The sequence below is a fragment of the Strix uralensis genome, chromosome 3 (assembly GCF_047716275.1).
Source record: "Strix uralensis isolate ZFMK-TIS-50842 chromosome 3, bStrUra1, whole genome shotgun sequence".
NCBI classification, from domain to species: domain Eukaryota; kingdom Metazoa; phylum Chordata; class Aves; order Strigiformes; family Strigidae; genus Strix; species Strix uralensis.
The window spans coordinates 83,511,407-83,531,381 of NC_133974.1; the positions used below are offsets into that span (position 1 = coordinate 83,511,407).

The window sequence follows — 19,975 nt, forward strand, 5'->3', positions numbered from 1 at the left end:
GGAATAATATTGTTCAAGAATAACTGGTGACAATTACACAAAGGTGTTTTATTGAGCTATTTTCTGTATTATTCTGCAAGACTGGGGAAATGAATAAATATGCCTGCTAGTAAGGTATAGTATTGCAATGACTGTGCTTTGCCATTGTTGAATGATATAGCACCTAGTAACTTTGCAAATGTATGCAAACCCTTTCTTCTTTAATTGGCTCTCTTTCACTATTTGTCTTGGTTTATTTTCTGTTAAACAATGTTTGTTTTCATGTTAATGGTGGCTTTTTTTCAACTCATGGATGCACAGTGCAGGAAATGTAGTGGAGTCTTACCCTGATGTAAGGTGTGCTCATCTGCACAGCTCCTTGTTCACTGAGGTGTGAAGGGGATTGTGTGTGATTAGGACAACTTGCATTTACTGAAGAAGCAAAAGTTGAGCCCAAGCTGTGTTTTACCTGATCTCATACATCTGTGATTATTTTTTTTTTAAGGGTTTCAATCAAATGTCACTTGACTAGTTCAGAACAAATGTGGCTGCAACCTGGTTGCTCAGGCTGCTAGTGCATGCATGCATTCTGTATTAGAAACTTGTGGTTTTCTCATGCAGACAATGTTTTTAATGCATTTGAACGTGCCGTCTTCACTGAGCTCCATCCCCTCAGGACATCCAATGTCTTGAGGGTCCCATGCCATAAGAGGACAAGTCAAGATTAATTGCCACCACATCGCATTTCAGTTTATATGAAAATGAACAATCTTAAAATAGTTGTTCTCTTCCCTTATTATTCATCCTGTTAGCTCACATACCATGTGTCTCAGGTCTTCTTTATAACATACTAAGTTTCAGAAATGTTTTTGGGAGCAGAGCTGGGTATGAATGCTCTGAATAGCACGGCACACTGAAGGCACAGTGTTTCGTACTGCTGATGGTATTAAAGCTGGTCTAAGATGGTCTTGGAGCACATCAAAAGGCCTATGTGTTCTTGCAGATGCATAGTGCTCTTTCTCATCTGGTTACAACTTCTCTACTATTCCTATGTGTATGGGGTATTTTTTTTTTTAATATAACATTGACTATATAGGGGTAGTTTCCCAAAATGTGTTTGCCTGTGACTTCAAGCTGTTGCTAATGAGTGATCCTAATCTCCCTCAAAAAGTGCCCTTGGATGGCAATGAAATCACTTTAGTTGCCTGCCCTTGCAACAAAGGGCTTGCAGGACTAGGCCCAGTGTGATTATCTTAAATACTGAAAATTTGGAACATGGTTAGAAGTTGATGCCACTGAAAGTGAATATGGTAAATAATTTACCAGATTTGCAAAACTGGAAGAAATTTTTACAGGCTTCTGTGACATCTGAAGGCATTCTGCTTCAATGGTGGTTTGCTGTTCTTTAGAGTAAAACAGCCCCTTTTCGAACATGCTGTGTAGTTTTATCATACTGATGGGTTCCCAAAAAGCCTTAAACCACCACCACCACCAAAACACTTGTCTGGTTTCAGTAATGTTGAAAAAGCATTGCAGTGTTACCAAACCCACATGGGGACATTCAAACACTTTACTTTGGAGAATCAGTTCTCCTTGTTGTGAACAATACATTCACTTTGTTTTGGTTACCTTATTCTTCAGTCTACATGAGAGACACTGTCATAAAAACAGGATTATTATTTCTTAAAGGCTTATGTTTTCCTGATATTCTTTTCCAGCCTGAAAACAGCAACTTATGTCATAGCACTTACTTTGCTGTGGAAAGGTTATGATATCATGAATTGAGGGATTATCACTTCAGCTGTGTAACTGGTACAAGAGCATAGGAACTCGTGAACAAAAATAGCATTTTAAATAGACTTCTATAGGGGAGGGAAGAATTGGTAAGATCCTACTGCTCTTTTGTGTTGGTAATATTGTAGTGAGGGAAGTTTACTTGCCCAAAATATTAATGAATGAAAGGAGCTGTGAATAAAGAGGAGCAAACTGCAAAGTGTACTAGTTAATAAGTTACAGGTGATTTTTTTTTTTTTTGGTTGCTGTATTGGCCAAGCCTTATTTTGTGAGATACAGCCTCTTTTTAAAATAGCTTTGGAACTTTAATTTTCACAATGGTGAATCCAATTAGCAAAGAACAAAAACCTAAGTGTCCTTTCTTGCTCTATTTCTTTTTTTCCTCTGCTTTGAATGTTTGTGTGCTTTCTTGTTTGCTGTTCTTTAATTGATCTATCTTAAAGTTAGCATTCTTAGAGAGGGGGCTTTTTGATTCATCTTCTGGTCTTTCCTTTATTGTGGCTTCTCTGTTTCTCCTCCTTCCACTTGTCTCATTTCCACTTTGTAAATTCTTACCTTCTTTCTTTTGTTTCTTACTGTATTCCTTAGCGAACCTATTTTTGGGTATCTCTTCTCTGTATATGGGAGGGGTGGAGGAGTTGGATAGTAGGAATATAAGAAAACACTTGATTCACAGAAAACCTATTCTCACCTTTAAAACACAGCAGATTATTTTTCAAGATATCTTAGACTGCATTACCACAGTGCGGGTTCTCATTAAATGTTCTTATTGTCTTCATAATCACTTGCACTATATTTGAAAATGACTGCAATGTCCTGATGGAGTATAGTATCTTGGAAGCTCTTAGTAAATTTAAATAATCTCACAAGAAATTTGATGGTATTGCTTCATGGAAATGGATTAGTCTAGATTAATTGGGTCTGGAGGAAAGGGGAGGATCTTTGCTGTTCCTTTTGTTTCTGGATGTGGAAACTGTAGCTAATGCCCATGGAGGGTGGAAACTGAAATCATCTCTCTGGAAGTGCAGCAGATTAGAGTTTGTAATCATGTATCTGCAGCATAGTGCGCATTTCATCTTCAGGGTGACCTGGTGCCATGTGGTAGTGGAGATCCTTTGATAAACAAACCCATGTCTCGTGCCTGGATACAACTCTTGGTTCCTAACCTATAACTTGTGTCTTTCAGCACCGGCAGAACTAATATTATACCCATCTATAATGAAAGCACGTTGCACAAGCAGTAAAAATGGAGGAGGGCAAAGAATGCAATCTACTACTAAATACTGAGAAAATATTAAAAAAAAAAAAAAACCCAAACACAAAAAACCTACAAAAAAACCCTATTGCTTCTGTCTGCGGCCTCCACAAGATAGGAGATAATTGCATTGATGGAGCCCACATGTCTTTTGTGGGTGTAGCAAGGATCATCTGAGTCTGCAGTAATAAAATGAATGCTTGCTGCAAGGGGAGGAGGACTTTTGTTTTAATTTCTGAGGAACCATCTGCTGCTTGAAGGTGTGGAGGGAGATTTTTGCAGAAAGGGAGAGATGCGATGGGGAGGCTTTTGGGTCCAGCAGTTTTCTGGGGGAAGGGAACATAACACAAAATTTACTTCTCCACTTTGAGTCATAGTAAAGAGTTAGTGCATATTTGGTATATCTCACAGAATCATCTAGGTTGGAAAAGACCTTGAAGATCATCTAGTCCAACCGTTAACCTAACACTGACAGTTCCCAACTACACCATGTCCCTCAGCGCTCTGTCAACCCACCTCTTGGACACCTCCAGGGATGGGGACTCCACCACCTCCCTGGGCAGCCCATTTCAACACCTCACAACCCGTTCTGTAAAGAAATGCTTCCTAATATCCAGTCTAAACCTTCTCTGGCGCAACTTGAGGCCATTCCCTCTTGTCCTATCGCTTGTTACTTCATTAAAGACACTCGTCCCCAGCTCTCTGCAACCTCCTTTCAGGTAGTTGTAGAGGGCGATGAGGTCTCCCCTCAGCCTCCTCTTCTCTAGACTAAACAACCCCAGTTCCCTCAGCCGCTCCTCGTACGACATGTGCTCCAGACCCTTCACCAGCTTCGTTGCCCTTCTTTGGACACGCTCGAGTAATTCAATGTCCTTTTTGTAGTGAGGGGCCCAAAACTGAACACAGTAATCGAGGTGCGGCCTCACCAGTGCCAAGTACAGGGGCAAGATCCCTTCCCTGTCCCTGCTGGCCACGCTATTTCTGATACAGGCCAGGATGCCATTGGCCTTCTTGGCCACCTGGGCACAGTGCTGGCTCCTGTTCAGCCGGCTGTCAATCAACACCCCCAGGTCCCTCTCTGACTGGCAGCTCTCCAGCCACTCCTCCCCAAGCCTGTAGCGCTGCTGGGGGTTGTTGTGGCCCAAGTGCAGCACCCGGCATTTGGCCTTATTGAAACTCCTACAGTTGGCCTTAGCCCATCGCTCCAGCCTGTCCAGATCTCTCTGCAGAGCCTCCCTACCCTCGAGCAGATAATTATATATTGTGTCTTGAACATTTTTTAATGACTGCTGGCTTCTATATGAGATGGTAAGAAGTGAAGAAGTGCACAAGAATTATAAGCTTAGCAATTGTTGTCGTCTTCTGCTTTTTTTGACATTTTGCCTGTTCAGGGATGCTGGGTCACAAATATTGATTTCTTTTTTTCCTTTTTAATTGGGTGGTGGGGGAACTGTGGCATGTGACTATACTGCTTTATGAGAAGTAGGGGAAAGCTCTGTTCTTAAATCTCATCTCAGCATTGAAATTAGATGTTTTTAGGAAAAAAAAAAAAAAAAGAGGTCAAATTTGGGGTCAGTTTCCAGTGTCTTTTAAAGCTTTAGAAAAAGCAAAGCACACGGTCACACAGCCTTTAGTAACTCTCTGTCCATATTAATTCAGGTTTCATGCAGGCTAGGGCTTTTTCAAAGTTACTGAATTAACTTCAGTGTTAGTGTGCAGCATTGGCAAAGACAAGGTGACAGGGGATTTTGCTGCTTATTCATGGAAAAGCTCGCCCACCTCCCCCCCTTCCCTCCAGGCTCTTTGTCTTCCATTCATTTTATACTTAGCATAGCAAAAATCATCAGAGGGCAAGGCTGGGTCTCCCCTTCTAAAAACAGAAAGTATTGCCCTTGCTTAAAAAGAAAATGTGCTGAAAGTTCACAGCATTTCTAGTTGGTTAGTAATTGCATGTTTTGTTAGGATCTTTTCTTATTCTGTATGCCTTTTTCTTACGCTGCATTGTTCTGGTGCTGGTCAGTCATGCCTGCAAAGCTAGAGTTCAACACTTTGCTGAAACTCATTAGTGTCACGGTAGTCTTCTCTGCTTCAAACTCTTCCCTCATCAAGAATAAGTAATTCTACATCACTGCTGCTTTTGTGTGCTGAGATTTCACTATTTTGGACCAGAAGTAATGTTTTCCTTATTATTTTTTTTCAGTCACTTGTGCTCTTTCCTGTTTTCTCATCTCTTTCTATTTGATTGACTTACATGAATTTTATTAAGAGTTTGAAGTTCATATTAATCATTTTTATTGTTTGTTAATCAGTGATACTTGTGAATGCAGAGAGGATCCCATTTTGTGAGTGGTGAATATCTAAGATGACTGACATCAGTCATAGTGGCTGCTTCTTCCTTGAGAGTAGGTTGTGTGGTTTTTTGACCTGGAAGCCTATATAATTTTTCTTGTAGATATCTATGCTAATATATGTTTGCATTGATGAAGGGAAGGTTGATACAGTGAGCTTTGGTGACTTGCTTTTAATAGTTTTCCATCTACTATGAAAAAATGCTTTGGCTGTGAGATATTTCTATCCCACAGCTCCATTGTGGTTCAGAGTATTCAGCCACTGACCTCATCCCAGGATTTTCAGAGGATGTTTGAAGATAAGTTCTAAGCCCATCAACATGAGGATGCATTTGCAGTGTGCTATAGCTGTCGAGGAGTTACTTTTGGATACTCTGTCAAGCTAAAGGACAGTGATTTCATCATCACATCCAGATAATGGAGAAAATGTGCAAGAGGAGGTGCTAGCATTATTTGCAGATGTTTAGTAGGAGTGTAGTGTCAGGTGAGAGGCACTCTAGAACCTAGGGACTGAGTTTGAAAAATTGATAAAAGACACCTGCTTAAACAGAAGACTGTTTCCAGTAATTTCATGGGACTTTTCGTGGTCTTATTTTACTGAGTGTATCATGGCTGTGTTCTCTTTGCCCATCAGCATCACCTGTGCCTTGCCTGGCTCTGCCCTACTGTTGTCTTCTCTGTGAGCTGATTTCATGCAAACCTCAACCTATCTTAGTTGTGGAGATAAGACTGTGTGAGGGGAGGGAGATGCAAAGCTGTTTGTCACCTCTGTGTCCATGGCATTAAGCTTTCGCTCTCTTACCGGGTCCCTTGGTGGCTGTACGTGGGTGCATATACATAGTGACAAAGACCTTGATCCCTTCTGAACTTGGCAGGAAAATTGTTCAGATGTGGATGTGTGTTTTTCTACTGCTACTGGTTTTGAGTGCAACCCTGAAGACAAGACTTGAAACCAGTTTGTGCATTTCTCAGAAGCTTTCTCATCTCTGTTGAGCAAGATTGCCGTCAACCGTAGTAATGGGTGTAGAACAATTAATCAGGATGAGGATGGATGTCTGACATCATCTGCCTGCTGCCCAGCAGTGCTGCTAAATCCTCCTGTCCTGTGTTTGGACAATACTTTGCACAAAGTCCTGACTGGCCAATTAGATACAAGCATCATGATAATTAAACAAGTAGAAAATAAATAAAGTATCACCACCTACATAGCATGAGTATGAAGATGTAGGATAGCTCTGTCTGTCATGCAACTGGGACAGTCTTTCCCACTAGCATTTGGAAGCATTCGTGACTTAATGTACGTACTGCTGGGAACATACTCTGCCAGTTTGGGAAGACATGCAGGCCCTGGCAATTTTAAGTGTGCTGTCAACAGCAGTGCAGTGTTCATTGTAGCTAACAGGGTTCAAACAGGGAGGATCTACAGACCCTGCCCTTTCTCTCTTGCTCTTTTTGAGCCAGAACAGGATTTGGCTCCTGACCTTGTTTGACCCTGCAGCTACAGCAGGTCATATCGTGCCGTCAGACATTTCAGAGGAACTCCGTAAGCACACGGCTATTGACATCAGTATTTGGCCAATGCTCTCATTTTTCCAGGTGTGTCTTCCTGATTACAAAGGTTGAATTTCAAGGTACATTCCCACATGATGACAATATGTCATCTCTCCCAATCTCTTCTAAAAGGGCATTTCTTTGTCCTGTTATTTTAAATTGTTATGTATGCTTAATTCGTGCTCAGTCAGTAGTACACAGGATAATTCACATTCCCAAATTCACTTGACACTGAAAGTCTAAATCTGTTACCCTTTCAGAGAGAGGAATGTATTATAAACAGTTGAATTTTATATTGGAGAACAGAGATGAAAAAAAATGACAGGAGAGTTGTGAGTTCCTTCTGTATGCTTCCTAACACTTGTGGTCAGAGAACGTAATAAACAGTAAGAGATCAGGCTCATTATTCTAATTGCTTTGCGATAAGAACTCATTCTTCTCTGGACATAAATAGCCATTGCTGCGATTGCAGCAGTTGTGGCAGCTGAGAATGTGGCCTCAATGCAAACACTGTGCTTTCTTCTTGTGGCATACTTTTGGAAACAAATTTATTTTCTTGGATTAGAACTGGTGTTGTGACATGGAGAGCCACTGCATTGCTTCAGTTTCAGTGGAAGTCACTAGAAGTTGAATCCTTTGTGGGTTTCAAGCTCATGAAGTATTTAGGCTTATTCAACAGCTCTGTTTGAACAGAGCTTAGATGAATACATAGATCCTGAGATGCATGCTTTCCCAAACCAGGGCCTAATTCATGCCTCTCCTTTAAATCTGATTTGGGATCAAATATTAAACAGTGCAGAAAAAATACCTAATACCAGCAATTCCCATCCAGTCAGAAAAAAACCCCAACTGTTTAATGATGTTGTGGGGCTTTGCTGTTATTGCAGGAGCCAAAGGCAAGCAGGATGCAGACTGAGTTATCAGAGTTAGTACCAAACTTGAAGGTGCTTTATCAGATTATGAATGAAGTGAATGATAAACTAGGGTTGAGAAGCTGGCGTTGTGTGAACTGCTTAATAAGAAGAATTCCCTGGTAGCTTTCTCCTCATCTATCAAAGTTAGAATGGATTATTTATAATTGATGTTTCAGTGGAGGTAGGGGCAGAGGACCATTACTCTATTCCTTTTTTTTAAAGAGAAATAAATAGCCCTGAAAGCAGGTAGTAAATTTTTACATTATAGATTAGGTAATATAGTAAAAATAAACTGTACAGTAAATATAGGGACAAAATTGACTAGTAAATTCTTACTACAAGGTGCCTTCCTTCTTCTCTTGTAAATTACTTAATTTCCTGCATTCGACATGTTGGTCCCATTCCCGCATCCACCTTGCATTAAGAATCAAAGTGAAAACCATCAGCTGCAGCAGTCTATCATTTTGTGTTTCCAGTGGAGATAATTTAAGTATAACACAGTGACATTGAATATTGATAGAAAGATGACAGGCCATGATTAAAGTTTTGTGCTGGGTAAAATAAAAGGCTGGAGGATTGAAGAGAAAACAACAAAAATACTGTTCAGTATTGTATGGTATCTTGTTTTCTAATAACACTAATCAAATGTCCATTATTGTTTTTAAGCACTAGAAAAATTGTTCTTCCTCCTTGTTTTTGAACAGGCCTTTCAAGAAAGAAAAAGCAGGCGTAAAATATGTACATTTCACATAAAATACAAGGTGGTAGCTCTGCCCTTAAAATGCTGATGTCAGGTTTTTTTCTATGGGCAAGGGAAAGCTGTCATGATCCTTATTGGATTGTTTTTAGATTTCAGTTTAGATTCTAATCCTTCAGTATCCTAGATGCAGTAGGTAATGTTTTACCGAGTGGAAGAATTTGTGGATAATGAGTGTAGCTGATAGGCTTAAATTTTTTTTAAACATTTGGCAGAAGATATTTTCAGATATTTATCTTCTTCTGTTTAGTGAGGTCACTGTGAGAGACCATATATTTTTACATGAATATTATTTCTTATTTGTTACTAGACTCTTTTTTATGAAAAATTCTGCATGTCTTAATGGGAAGGAGTTTTTTAAGAAATGTTTATGAAATCAGTTCAAGTTAATAGCATTTGAAAGGTCTGAGAAAATTCCATAGTAATCTTAGCATCCATCCACCATAATAGAATGCGTTTATCCATTTTTTTTTTTCTTAGTTATACAATTTATAGAATTGGTGGCATAACATCATTATACATATTTACAAAATGCCCCAAACTGATTTAAAATGTTAACGTGAGAGTGTGATGACTCTTCATGTGAGAAATATTTTGATGCATTACATATAATTGAAATTTTCTTTGCTGAGGGGAGCAGAGTGGAATTTATGGGAGAGGGTACAACTTGCGTCTGGTTCATCACTTCGTTAACATACAATTATTGCTGTAAAACATAATGCTTCAATAAATCAAAATCTACGGAACCAGAGAGAAAAACAGAATTCTGGAAGGAGCTCAGATATGTTGGTCCCACTTGCAGTTGGCCCTGGGCTGTGGTTTGCTCCCAGCCCTCCCTCCTAACACACGGTTTGTCTTGCCTTCTGCACTAAAGACTGTATTCTCAATAATGTATCTCAGCTGCTGATAGAAATCATTCAGCTACAAATCTAAAGTAGGAAAATGCCTACACTCACAGCTCACCTTTGTTTACCCGGCTTTGACAATTTGACATGCACATTTGAAAACTCTGTCCCTCATTTTGTAGCACTGTGAAATATATAATAGTTACATGGTACATTGATTGTGCTTCAATGTTACTAGTGTTTAAAGGAAAATATTTATACAAGTTAAAAAGGCTTATTTCCTTCATATACGTACATCTTCACTACATTCATCCATTTTCACATACTATGAAGTCTTTCGCACAAGGATAAAATAATACAGTTAAAATTGTTTACAAATTACATAATCATGTAATCTAGATGTTTTCAGCTAGTTAATTCTATAGTGCATCATACACTTATTCTGTGCATGATCTGTCATATGGCAGTGTTACCTGCTAGGTAACAGCACAGAAACAGGGAGAAAATAGAGGCGGGGAAGAAAAGAGTTAAGTTTTCAACTGAAAGGAGTGTAAAGACCTGTGGAGGTTGTCCCTGCGGCCAGACCTGCACAAATACACTGTCACTGCAGTGGAAGTTCAGAGAGGGGCAAGGAGAGATGTGAAAGAAGCCAGGCCCATGCAGCAGGCAGCAGCAGCCCGAAGGAGAATGTGCGGTGTTTGAGTGGTTGTATTCTAGTGTGGCATTTTTTCTTTTTAAAGTGGTTTTGTTATGCTTCAGTTCCATTCGGTAAGTGTTTTTTATACTGGGCCTAGGGTGTCTACAGCGTTAAGTATTGGAGATGAGCAGGTGTCTGCTCATATTTGGGGTTCTCCACTAGGACTCCTAGGACTCTTCTGAAATTTGGCGGCTGTGGGCAAGGAGGTAATTGAACTGCTGCTATTTTTTTTTGCTCACAAAGCCAAGAGGCAATATCTTCTAATCCCACCATAATTTAAAAGACTGTGGTGGGTGTTCCCTAGCAGTATCATGGAGATTAGATTACTCAACAAAGACACAGGAGACCTGGCTCCAGGTACTCTGCCTACTGCACCTCCAGGTATACTCTGTCCTGCTACATCCCTGAGTAGGAGAGAAGGATGCCGTAGCCACCACATTGAGGGCTAGCCTGGTCTGGGGGCTCTGCCTCAAATCTGTCCCTTTCTGCACATTTGCCTCTGCTCCTGGGATGCTGTAGAAAGCAGAGCCACTGCTATCACCCATTCTTCCAGCTGCATGAAAGTAGTGTCCACATCTCTGTGCCGCGCTATCATGTCCTGTCTGAGTGTGCTGGATGTCTTTTGGCTAGGGCTGTTGTGCAGAGGGCTTGGCTGTGGCTCATAAGATTTAGATATTAGAAAAGTCAGCCCAGAGCAGAATTTTTAGATATAGAAGATGCAGAAGTCTAGAAGTTAGATGAGGATTGTGAGGATTGCTTTCTTGGGCTCTTATGGTTCTGGTCCAGAGTATTCTCCAGTAGGTCAAACATCACATTTAAAGAGGGTCAGCTACTTGTTGTTTTCTAGATATTATTATATGTTTTATAAGGGAGAAGGCAAGGTAAGACAAGCAAATTGCTAGTGCTAGAGAAAAGTACTGCATGCTTCAGACTTTGCCTAGGAGTTCTAGTTAGTCTCCAGGGTAGGTGTTAGAGCAGGTTGACATCTGACCAGGGGAGTGTGAAGTCTCCTGATCTTCTGGGAGAGAGTCTTGTTTTTATATGGAGAAGTGCAGTAATAGTGCTGAACAACAACCAACTGTTATCAGTGAGCTTTGAAGTAAGGGGGTAGGAAGAATGTCTCCTGCACTGGGGGACAACCACATGATCGGACCAATATGAAGTCAATTTGTGTCATTTTCAGCTTCCGAGGAGGTTGGAGAGAAGAGACACAATTCAAGGAATTGAACTGTAAAATTGAGGTTGTGTGAAGAGATTTATAGGCTAGGGAGACTTGCAAGAATAAAAAAACACAAAAGGTTTTGATTTCAGATGTTTAGAAAAGGTGATTTTTCTAGCGCACAGGCGAATGAAAAGGAAAAGTTTTTCCTGTTCAGGCAGAGTCCAGGTTTTCTTTGTCCCTTTTCCTGCACCTTCTTCTCTCTTTTATGTTGATCAGCTGAGAGCTGTGATCTCATGAGCTAGCCTAGCTGTACCTTCTCCCTTATCAGTCTGCCGTTGCACACCAGCCAACTGGGGAAAATACGTTTATGTGCCTCCCTGTCCTTAAAGCCTCATGTGACCCACTGAGAGGAACATTGTAGTCCTTGGTTTGTTCAACAGATTGGTTGTAGGCATCTTAAAGTATAATGGCTAAGGTTAACAATCAAGAACTGATCAGGCTGAAAACCCTTTATTATGAAGGAGAGAAGCAAAACATATTGCTGAAGTAGTAAATACTTGTTAAATATAGGAATGGCTATTAATGCATGACAGTGAATTAATATGATAAACCAAATGAGAGGGGTGGATTTCTGCTAACAGTAAAGCAATATGGTTGCCTGCTTTCCTCTAGGTATTATTACTCCATACTTTCTTTTACTTGCCTCCTTTGATCACTGCATGGCTTTGCCTTAAGAAAAGGCAACAAAGACATAACTAAATGTAGAGTAAAAAAAGCTAGTTCCTTCCCTGTGGTGCAATATAAATAGAAGTGAGTGACCAAAATATAGAGAAACTTTCCCTAGTTTGTACAATAGATCAACAAAGAATGGGAATATAGAGCAAAAGTCTTTAGATTCGCATTGCCATTTTCTGCAAGCCTCAAAACTTTTCAATCATTGTAATTGTTGTAGTGAAAATCCCTGTTGTTTCTGCCAGACTATTTTTGTTGCATTTTGTTTGCTTTCTTGTCAGAGAAGACTGCCTTTTAGGGTCAGCGAATGCAGTGTTAACATATGTGCCAGGTACTGGGAAAAGGTAAGTACATGCTTACCTGAATCTGCACCTCAGTGTGGCTCACCTATTAGAAGGAAGTTGCCTACAATATTTCTTCTTAGTGATGGTTAACCTTTCCTCATAAGTTAGCTTTTGTTTATGCAGCTTCTAAATAGGTGTCTTACTATGTAGCCTTTTAGCTTCAGTCTCACTCTCTTGGCTTTCAATATGTGGCTTCTTACAGGGATTTCCCTTAAAATAAGCAACGTCTATCAACATTATAGGTTATAGTTCAGGGTGTTATAAACCACTTTTCGTTCACCAAGGTGCATTCCTAAAAACTAGAGATGATGAGATTTACAAGTACTGACACCTCCACATGTTGATTCTGATTTGCTTTTGAGGAAAATTTGGGGGACTTTGTTTTGGGTTTTTTTAATAGGGTTTAATATAAAATTTTTGGCTATGTTTACATGGGCATGTTTTCATTTAGGCTATAATGTTCAGGAACTGAATGTGCCTTTTGTGTGTACGCAGAGCCCTCAATAGGAAAATCATGTTCTCGTCGTTCCAGTTAGCACTATAAATAGCTTTAGAATAATGTTGTGCTGAGAGCCCCATAGAGAGCCCCCATTGATATCTCTGGGAATCTTATGAAAAGACAGAGGAGCAATGTTCTTTGGACTTCAAGGAAGAGAGAGAGAATCCGTGTTGGATATGACTCTTGATATGAATTTCACCCAATGTTACGTGTAGATTGAAGATATCCTCTTGTTTCCTTGTACCCTCTGGTCTCTGGTGTTGTTTCTTAAAAAACTACTTGAGACTTTGTAAAGGCATCTGAAATTACAATTTCAACTGCCACTTTATGAAGAGAACTCAAAGATAAACCTCTCTGTTCCACATTAATTTCCTTCTGTCCATAAACAGTTCTGTTTCTCTGACAGCTCTTCCATCATCATCAACTTGACCTAATCCAGAATTCTCCCTGCTGTGTCCTTTTGTATTGCTGTGGATGTCTCAGCCAGTCTTTATGTCAACTTAGGCCTGCTCTTGTAGATTCTTTCTGTGACGTATCCTTGAGATAAGACCTGTCCCAGCTATCCATCCAGCTAAAAAATTACTTGGGTTGAGTCTTGCATCTCAGTCACTTCAACATCCATTTCCCTGGCCGTGAATTGACAAAAGCAGTCTTGCCCTATTCTTATGCATTCAAAGTGCCGTTACCACTGCAATGACTGTTCTCTCCTCCTCTCTCAAATTCTGTATGTCTGATCATTTCACTTTGTTTTCTTTTCTTCATTGGTTCCCTCTGTCCTGTCACATCAAACATAACTACTAGCCTTCAATGTCAAGGCTGCTTACAGTCTTTTACCCACCTACTCTGTCTTTTCTTCTTTTTTTTTTTTTTTAAATATCAAAAGACTGACTTCCATCTACAGATGTTAAACGATATTGGTATCAATCAATTGCCCATTTTTGTTTTTATACTAGAATCTTTTACCTTTCTTACGTGATTCCTCAGTGGAGGGACGGAGATCTTGGATATCCATTGACCTGTTTTATTGACCTCCTGCAAGTCCTTAAAATGCTCATTCACTGTGATACCTCAGTGTGCTTGACAGTGATTTAGACTAGTTAGTTACTAATTAACTAATTAAACTGTTGTACTGTAACTAATGTGTCATGTTCACTCCACTGATGTCTCAGTGTTTCTTAGAACATCCTCATCTGTATCCTAGCTCTTGTTGCTTGTTTTAAACTTAAAAGTCTTTCTGAGGAAAGGGCCATCATTGTAATCTGTTTGGTGTTTGTACAAAGCCTGGCACTTTGGACTCATGAACACTCTGACACTTGGAAGTTCACAATCAGTAGATGATTAAGGTATGCTTTGTTTTTGATGCGTCTATATACATGGTTGATGGATTGTCTTTTGTTGTGGATTCCAGCAAACTCTTCCTGGCACCTCTGTTGAACTTGACACGTATGCCACTTTGATAGTAATGTACAGATGTATAACACCTAGAGGTTGATATATCATAAAATATTTATAAATATAGGAATAATATAAAATCTGATCCAATCTTGATCCGTCATTTTGAAAAGTTGCATACCTGAAAAAACTCAGTGTTCAGTACAGGCATCCATACACTTTTGGCTTCATGCAGACTGCAAATGCACTTTTAGTATGGATTGAACACGAATAAATCAAACTCTGAAATTCAGCTGAGCTTGATTTTACACCTGGTGTAAAAGCTAAAGATTTTTTGCATGCTGGGGACAATATAATTTTTAATAATTATTTGGTATGTGTTTCTGTGTCAGCTATTTGCAGCTTTCAAGTAATTTTTGTTCAAAAAGTGTGTTTGAAAAATGCTTCTAGGCACTGAATTTCAAAATACAGACTAAAAGATAAAAGATGCAGAGTCCTTGGGCTTAGGTACATACAGAATATCCAAGTATATGTGTGTTTTTCTGATTTCAGATGAAAAGTTCAGCGTAATTTAGTTCAAGATGTATCAGAGTTTTACAGATACGATGATTAAACAAAGATGTCCTTAAAATAAAAGCAAGCCATTAACAATATGTTCAGTAATTGCTGATTACTAGAATGGGTGTAAAACTTAGATGCAACCAAAAGCATGTTGACCGATGAGCTGAGTCATGGCTGAGTAACAGCATCCCAGGCCCAGTTACGCTGTACTTTTATATATGCAATTCATCTTCTCCACTGTGAATACTACATACATCGCTATCTCTGCCCTAGTTTTGTCAATATTGCTCTTCATTAAATTGAATAGCCAAAACAAGCTATCCACTGGAAATTATGATTTAGGTCTCTTGTGTATTTTCTGAGCCTTTAATAATAAGCTATATATAGCTGCAAACAAACTTTTTCAAAAAACAAGTAAATGGACTTATGTATGTCTGCAGGGAAATGTTTTGCTTGTGTAACCGTGATGATGTGACTGACAAGTAGAGAAACAGTGGGGGCTATTTTATTTTTCTGGCTAAGTGAAATGCTACCTGGATGGAACACAGAAGTGTAAACCAGTGAAGATTTTTTCCCTTTCTAATTAGTGATACTCTGAACTCCTTGGGGGAGACCAATTTGCGGACCTCATGCTGTATTCTGCCTTCAATAAACATACAGACTGACTCTAAGCACAGATCAAATAGCTCAGCTTTTGGAGCTTAATTTTGCTCTCAGTCTCAAAATATTGCTGTGTGAATTTTTCAGCTTGGCATATTGTAGAGTTTGTAGAGTTAATAATGTAACTTTATTAGATTAATTAATTCATTGTAAGCAGTGTAGCTCCTTTATCCTTCATTTAGAAGAAAAGATAAGATGGTATTTAATTTAGTCAGAAAAGTTAAAATCAAATAGTTATTTTCCTTCTTTTAAGTCACTTATAATTGCTTACAATTATGTAGAAAATGATATAATTTGAAAAGCACTGTGAAAAAAATATTGCGGTTATTAGATACTAGCATTCAAATCTGTATGGAAGTGTGTATTGCCATGGGAATTGGCAATTCTGAATCCTATCCCAAGCTCTGCCTCTGATCTGCTATATTTTAGCAAGCAACCTAACCTTTTGGTTCCTTAGAGACAAAAGGTATTAAATGGAGATGTGACCACATCTCTTAGGAGCAGCGTGACGTTAGCGTTCAGTGTCTTGTTCTGAAAAACTATCTATGCCTAGAATTCCCATTTACTTCAGATGAAAATATCTATTGGACGGATCTCAGGAGCAGTATTTGTAATGTACTTGGACATCTCTGAGAGATGATCAATGGATTAAAAGTATGAAGAAGTTTTAGTATTTTGAATTTCCTAATACATTTGTTTTTTCTTTGGTGGGATAACAAAACAGAAAAAAACCCTAAAGCACATTAGTGAGAGATAAGGGCAACACTCCAAAGTAAAAAACTGAAGGAAAGGAGGAGTATTATAGTTTAATCTAATCTGATTCACCAGAGTTGAAGCAAGCACGTTTCAGTCTAACAAGAAATTTAGTGTACCTATTTTCCAAAAATTAGAGCTGATTTAATGCAGTAAATAGTGTGTTTTTTTTCATACATGATCTTCTACATCAGATTCAGGAAAACCACATGACTGCTTTTAGGACGACAGGCCTGTGTATCCAGTAGCATGAAGGAAGCTCTGGCTGTGACCACAAGACCCCTGCACTTGGGTCTGATCAACAGAAGGTCACATGTAGGCAGTGTACACCGTGCAGATGGAAGCAACAGTCTTAGCACAAAGGTGTTTTTATGGCATCAGATTTGTAATAGAGCCATAATTGCACTGCTTTTCAGTTTGTGAAATAGCTTGTGTTATCTTTGTGGAAGTCTTTGAGCTGCTGTTGGTTTTTTTGATGCTTTAATTTTTCTATCTAATAATAAGCAGTCACCCCAAAAGTTACTTGAAATAGCAACTATTCTCCCTGAACTGCAGTTTTATTTTCTTTTGGCTTTTATTTCAGCTGCAGGAGCCAGCTGCTCCAAAGAGTGTGGGAAGCAGACTTGGAGGCCTGTCAGCTGTTGATCCGAGGGTTTCAACTGAAAGAAAACAGTTGCTGTGTTTTTGAGGAAGAGGAGAACCAATTGGATGAGATGGAGATGAGTGCTGATGGCCCATCTGATTCTGAAAAAAGAAAAGAAGGTCACTTTCCAAAGGGCACAGAGTGGGGCACTGTTTCCTGCCCAAAACACAGCGAGCTAAAAGAGGTATCTGAAATATTCTACAGCTGCATTTCAAGTGGTACTGCTGGTTTTCCTTTTGAGAGGAGAAGTTGAATCTGGGTGATGGGTCAGCAGGGCAGGTTAAGTATGAATTTAACATCTGGCCTCCAATCTGGGACATGAATAAAATAGCTTATTAGCCTCTCAGAAGCCCTTCAACCCTTTTTCCTTTCACCATCAGTCTTTTTAAAATGTGGAAATTATTCAGGCAATAAATACAGAATGTACATCAGGATTTAAAGGAAAAATGTTTAAGTATTTAACACAAATTATCAGCTGTTCCTCATCTCACTGATGAGTTTCACTCTGAGTTAGTTCTGCTGACTAGTTAGCCTGGATCTATGTTAGCTGAAGTGGGGAGAGAGTAAGTTTTCCTTTCCTAGTGAAATGGTCAAAGGCTTCCTAGCTCAGATGCTGGTAGGCTTCCAGCATCGAACAAATACTAAATGGAGGAAAAAAATAATGAGGCTTAAAAAGTTTGACAAATTTCTTCTAAGTTTTCATGTTCTGCTCTGGAATGTGATCCTGGCTTGAAAAATGTACAGCTACCCAATAATCTTATAACTGCACTGCCAAGGTAAACAAGCTGTTAAAAAGCTTCATCACCCAACAGCACTGCTGTGACAAAAAGACCCTCCAACGGGAGTTGTCAGTTTTATTACCTTGGTATTTGGTTGACAAAAATTAAAAGTGTGCTTAATTGCACCTGATGTTAAGAGCCATTGAACTATGTGTTACATTGAAAGCTGATGCCTAATTTTGCATTTATACTGGCTGAGACTTAGTAGAAAGCTGGCCCTTACCTTACTGTAAAATCTCCTCTTGTTAGTAAAATTCTGTTTTTAAATTGGGCTTCAACAGTACTTGCAGCCTTTTCCTAGGGAAAATGGTTTATGGTCTGACTCCACATAAAGAGCATTTTTATTGGAAACGGTCAGTTGTGGCTTTGATTTTTATTTTTTTTTCCCTTTCCTTTTCCCCCAACCCCCCCACCCCTCATTGTATTCCTGATGAGTCTGCTGAAGTAATATGAGGAGTTCTGTTGGTTATGGGAAGCTGTGCTCCCCTTTCAAAAGTGCAGTTGAGAAGCTCTGGAGGTTTTGGGGTTTTGTGACTGCTTCTGTAGCCCCCTTGAGATCTATGCTGCAGATGATGACCTATTTCACCCCTGCAACTCCAGATACTTTACCTGGAAATCAGCATTGCTATCCTAGAATGACATCTAGGCAGCTGAAGTGAGGTGACTTCTGGTTCTGGAGAGAGGTGCAGAACTCAAGAGGGACAGGTTCCCCATATCTTTAATGGAAGAGGAAAGTATATTTGCAGTGCTTCCATTAAGCTTCTCCTTTTGAACTTGCTTTTTGATAATTTCCCTTCTGTCTCTATCAACCACAGAGGGAACTTAGGGAGACTACTTCCCCTAACTTCAGCTCTTCATCTAGGTGTTTAAACTTTGTGGTATAAATGCCTTTGCCTAGGATCTGGCCTTGGCTGGTATCCTGAATAAACTCAATTTTGAGAATGTACCAAAATCCATTCAGAAGCTGATGTGTAAATACAAACGTGAAAATGCCTATCAGTGAAGGACCTGTGAGGGTATTACTGCATCTATTCCCACAGCACTCCTAGGATTGACAAACTTGAAAGAAAAAAAGAAAAAGCAATTTTGTTAGTATAAAACCATTCATTCATTTTCCAGCTTTTAGGAGGAGTTGAGCAACCCAGCTATGTTTTACCATGGCTTACTCGACTAGCCTTCCTCTGCTTCAGTGCTGCCTGCAGCTTTGACCATTGAGGCAACTTTATGCAACAGTGATGGCTGAAACCCAGTGTAACCATAAAAAACCCCAACATACAGACTGTATTCTGGTTCTGGAATTAGGGTTGGTCCGCTTGCTTTTATACTTTCAAGAGCTGGGATTTTTTCCTCATTGTAGGGTATAGAAGTTTTACCCAAATGAGTACACTTTAGATAGTAAAGCTGGTAGGATCTCAGTAGGAGTGACAGACAGAATCTAAACTGTTAGAGAAGAGCTATAGCATAACATACCCTAACATCTCCTAGTAGTTCATCACAAGGCAGAATATAAAAACAAATAAAAAACCTGACACATTACTTACAAATCATGCTAACTTCCAGTTTTGAACATGTTGAAGTGCGAGATTTGTCTTGATTTGTAAATGGACTTGGTTGAAAGAAAAACACTTATGTAGCGTTTAAGTGTTCTGTTATATGGTATTGTATTCTTTTTTATTTAAAAATAATGTTTGTGGCAAAAAATAAATAGCGGTGTGGGTTTTAGTCTCCAACATAGCCATTCACATGACTTTCATGGAAAAACTTACTGTTGTCCATTAGTAGTGAACCTCTTTATAGCCATTTATCAGCAAGCGGGGATACCTAATAGAAAAATGCATGTATTTGTCAAAATTCTTGGTTTGACATTTTATAACAAGGCTGTGGTATCCCTGTGAGAGGAGTAGCTTGATGTGGTTGCCATGTTTCTGGAATGACTATTCTCTTCAGCTGTGTCACCTCTGTTCCCCATTGGGGAATTTCTAGAGAGCTGTTGGTCACTGAAGCAGAAGGAAAGACTGGCATTCTTTGTATTGAGAGGTTACTGAATTGCTTGCTTCAAAACAGTATAGCAAAGGATAATAATAGTATCTGTGCATATGTGCCTTGGAAGGTACACTTCGTCCCCAGCTGATTGATTTACTTTACGGTGAAATGCTATAAATGAAGCTCTGCAGTTATTTATCATGTTGTATCTGGCTAAGTATTACTGTGGAGTGGATATTGGTTCTGCTGATGTATACTATAAATCAAGTTTTCTTGCATATAACTATCTTACTGTATAGGTTTCATTAGAAAACAAATAAGAAACAT

The 19,975-nt window shown here is 39.3% G+C and overlaps 1 protein-coding gene across 1 annotated transcript in view; it reads left to right on the forward strand.

The window, feature by feature from the left end:
- DISC1 (DISC1 scaffold protein) overlaps positions 1–19,975 on the forward strand; it is a 214,452-nt gene that overhangs the window by 170,055 nt on the left and 24,422 nt on the right. The window contains exon 11 of the mRNA XM_074863132.1: positions 16,827–17,070. Within this exon, the coding sequence (XP_074719233.1) occupies positions 16,827–17,070 (244 nt within the window). The remainder of the gene's footprint in view (positions 1–16,826; positions 17,071–19,975) is intronic.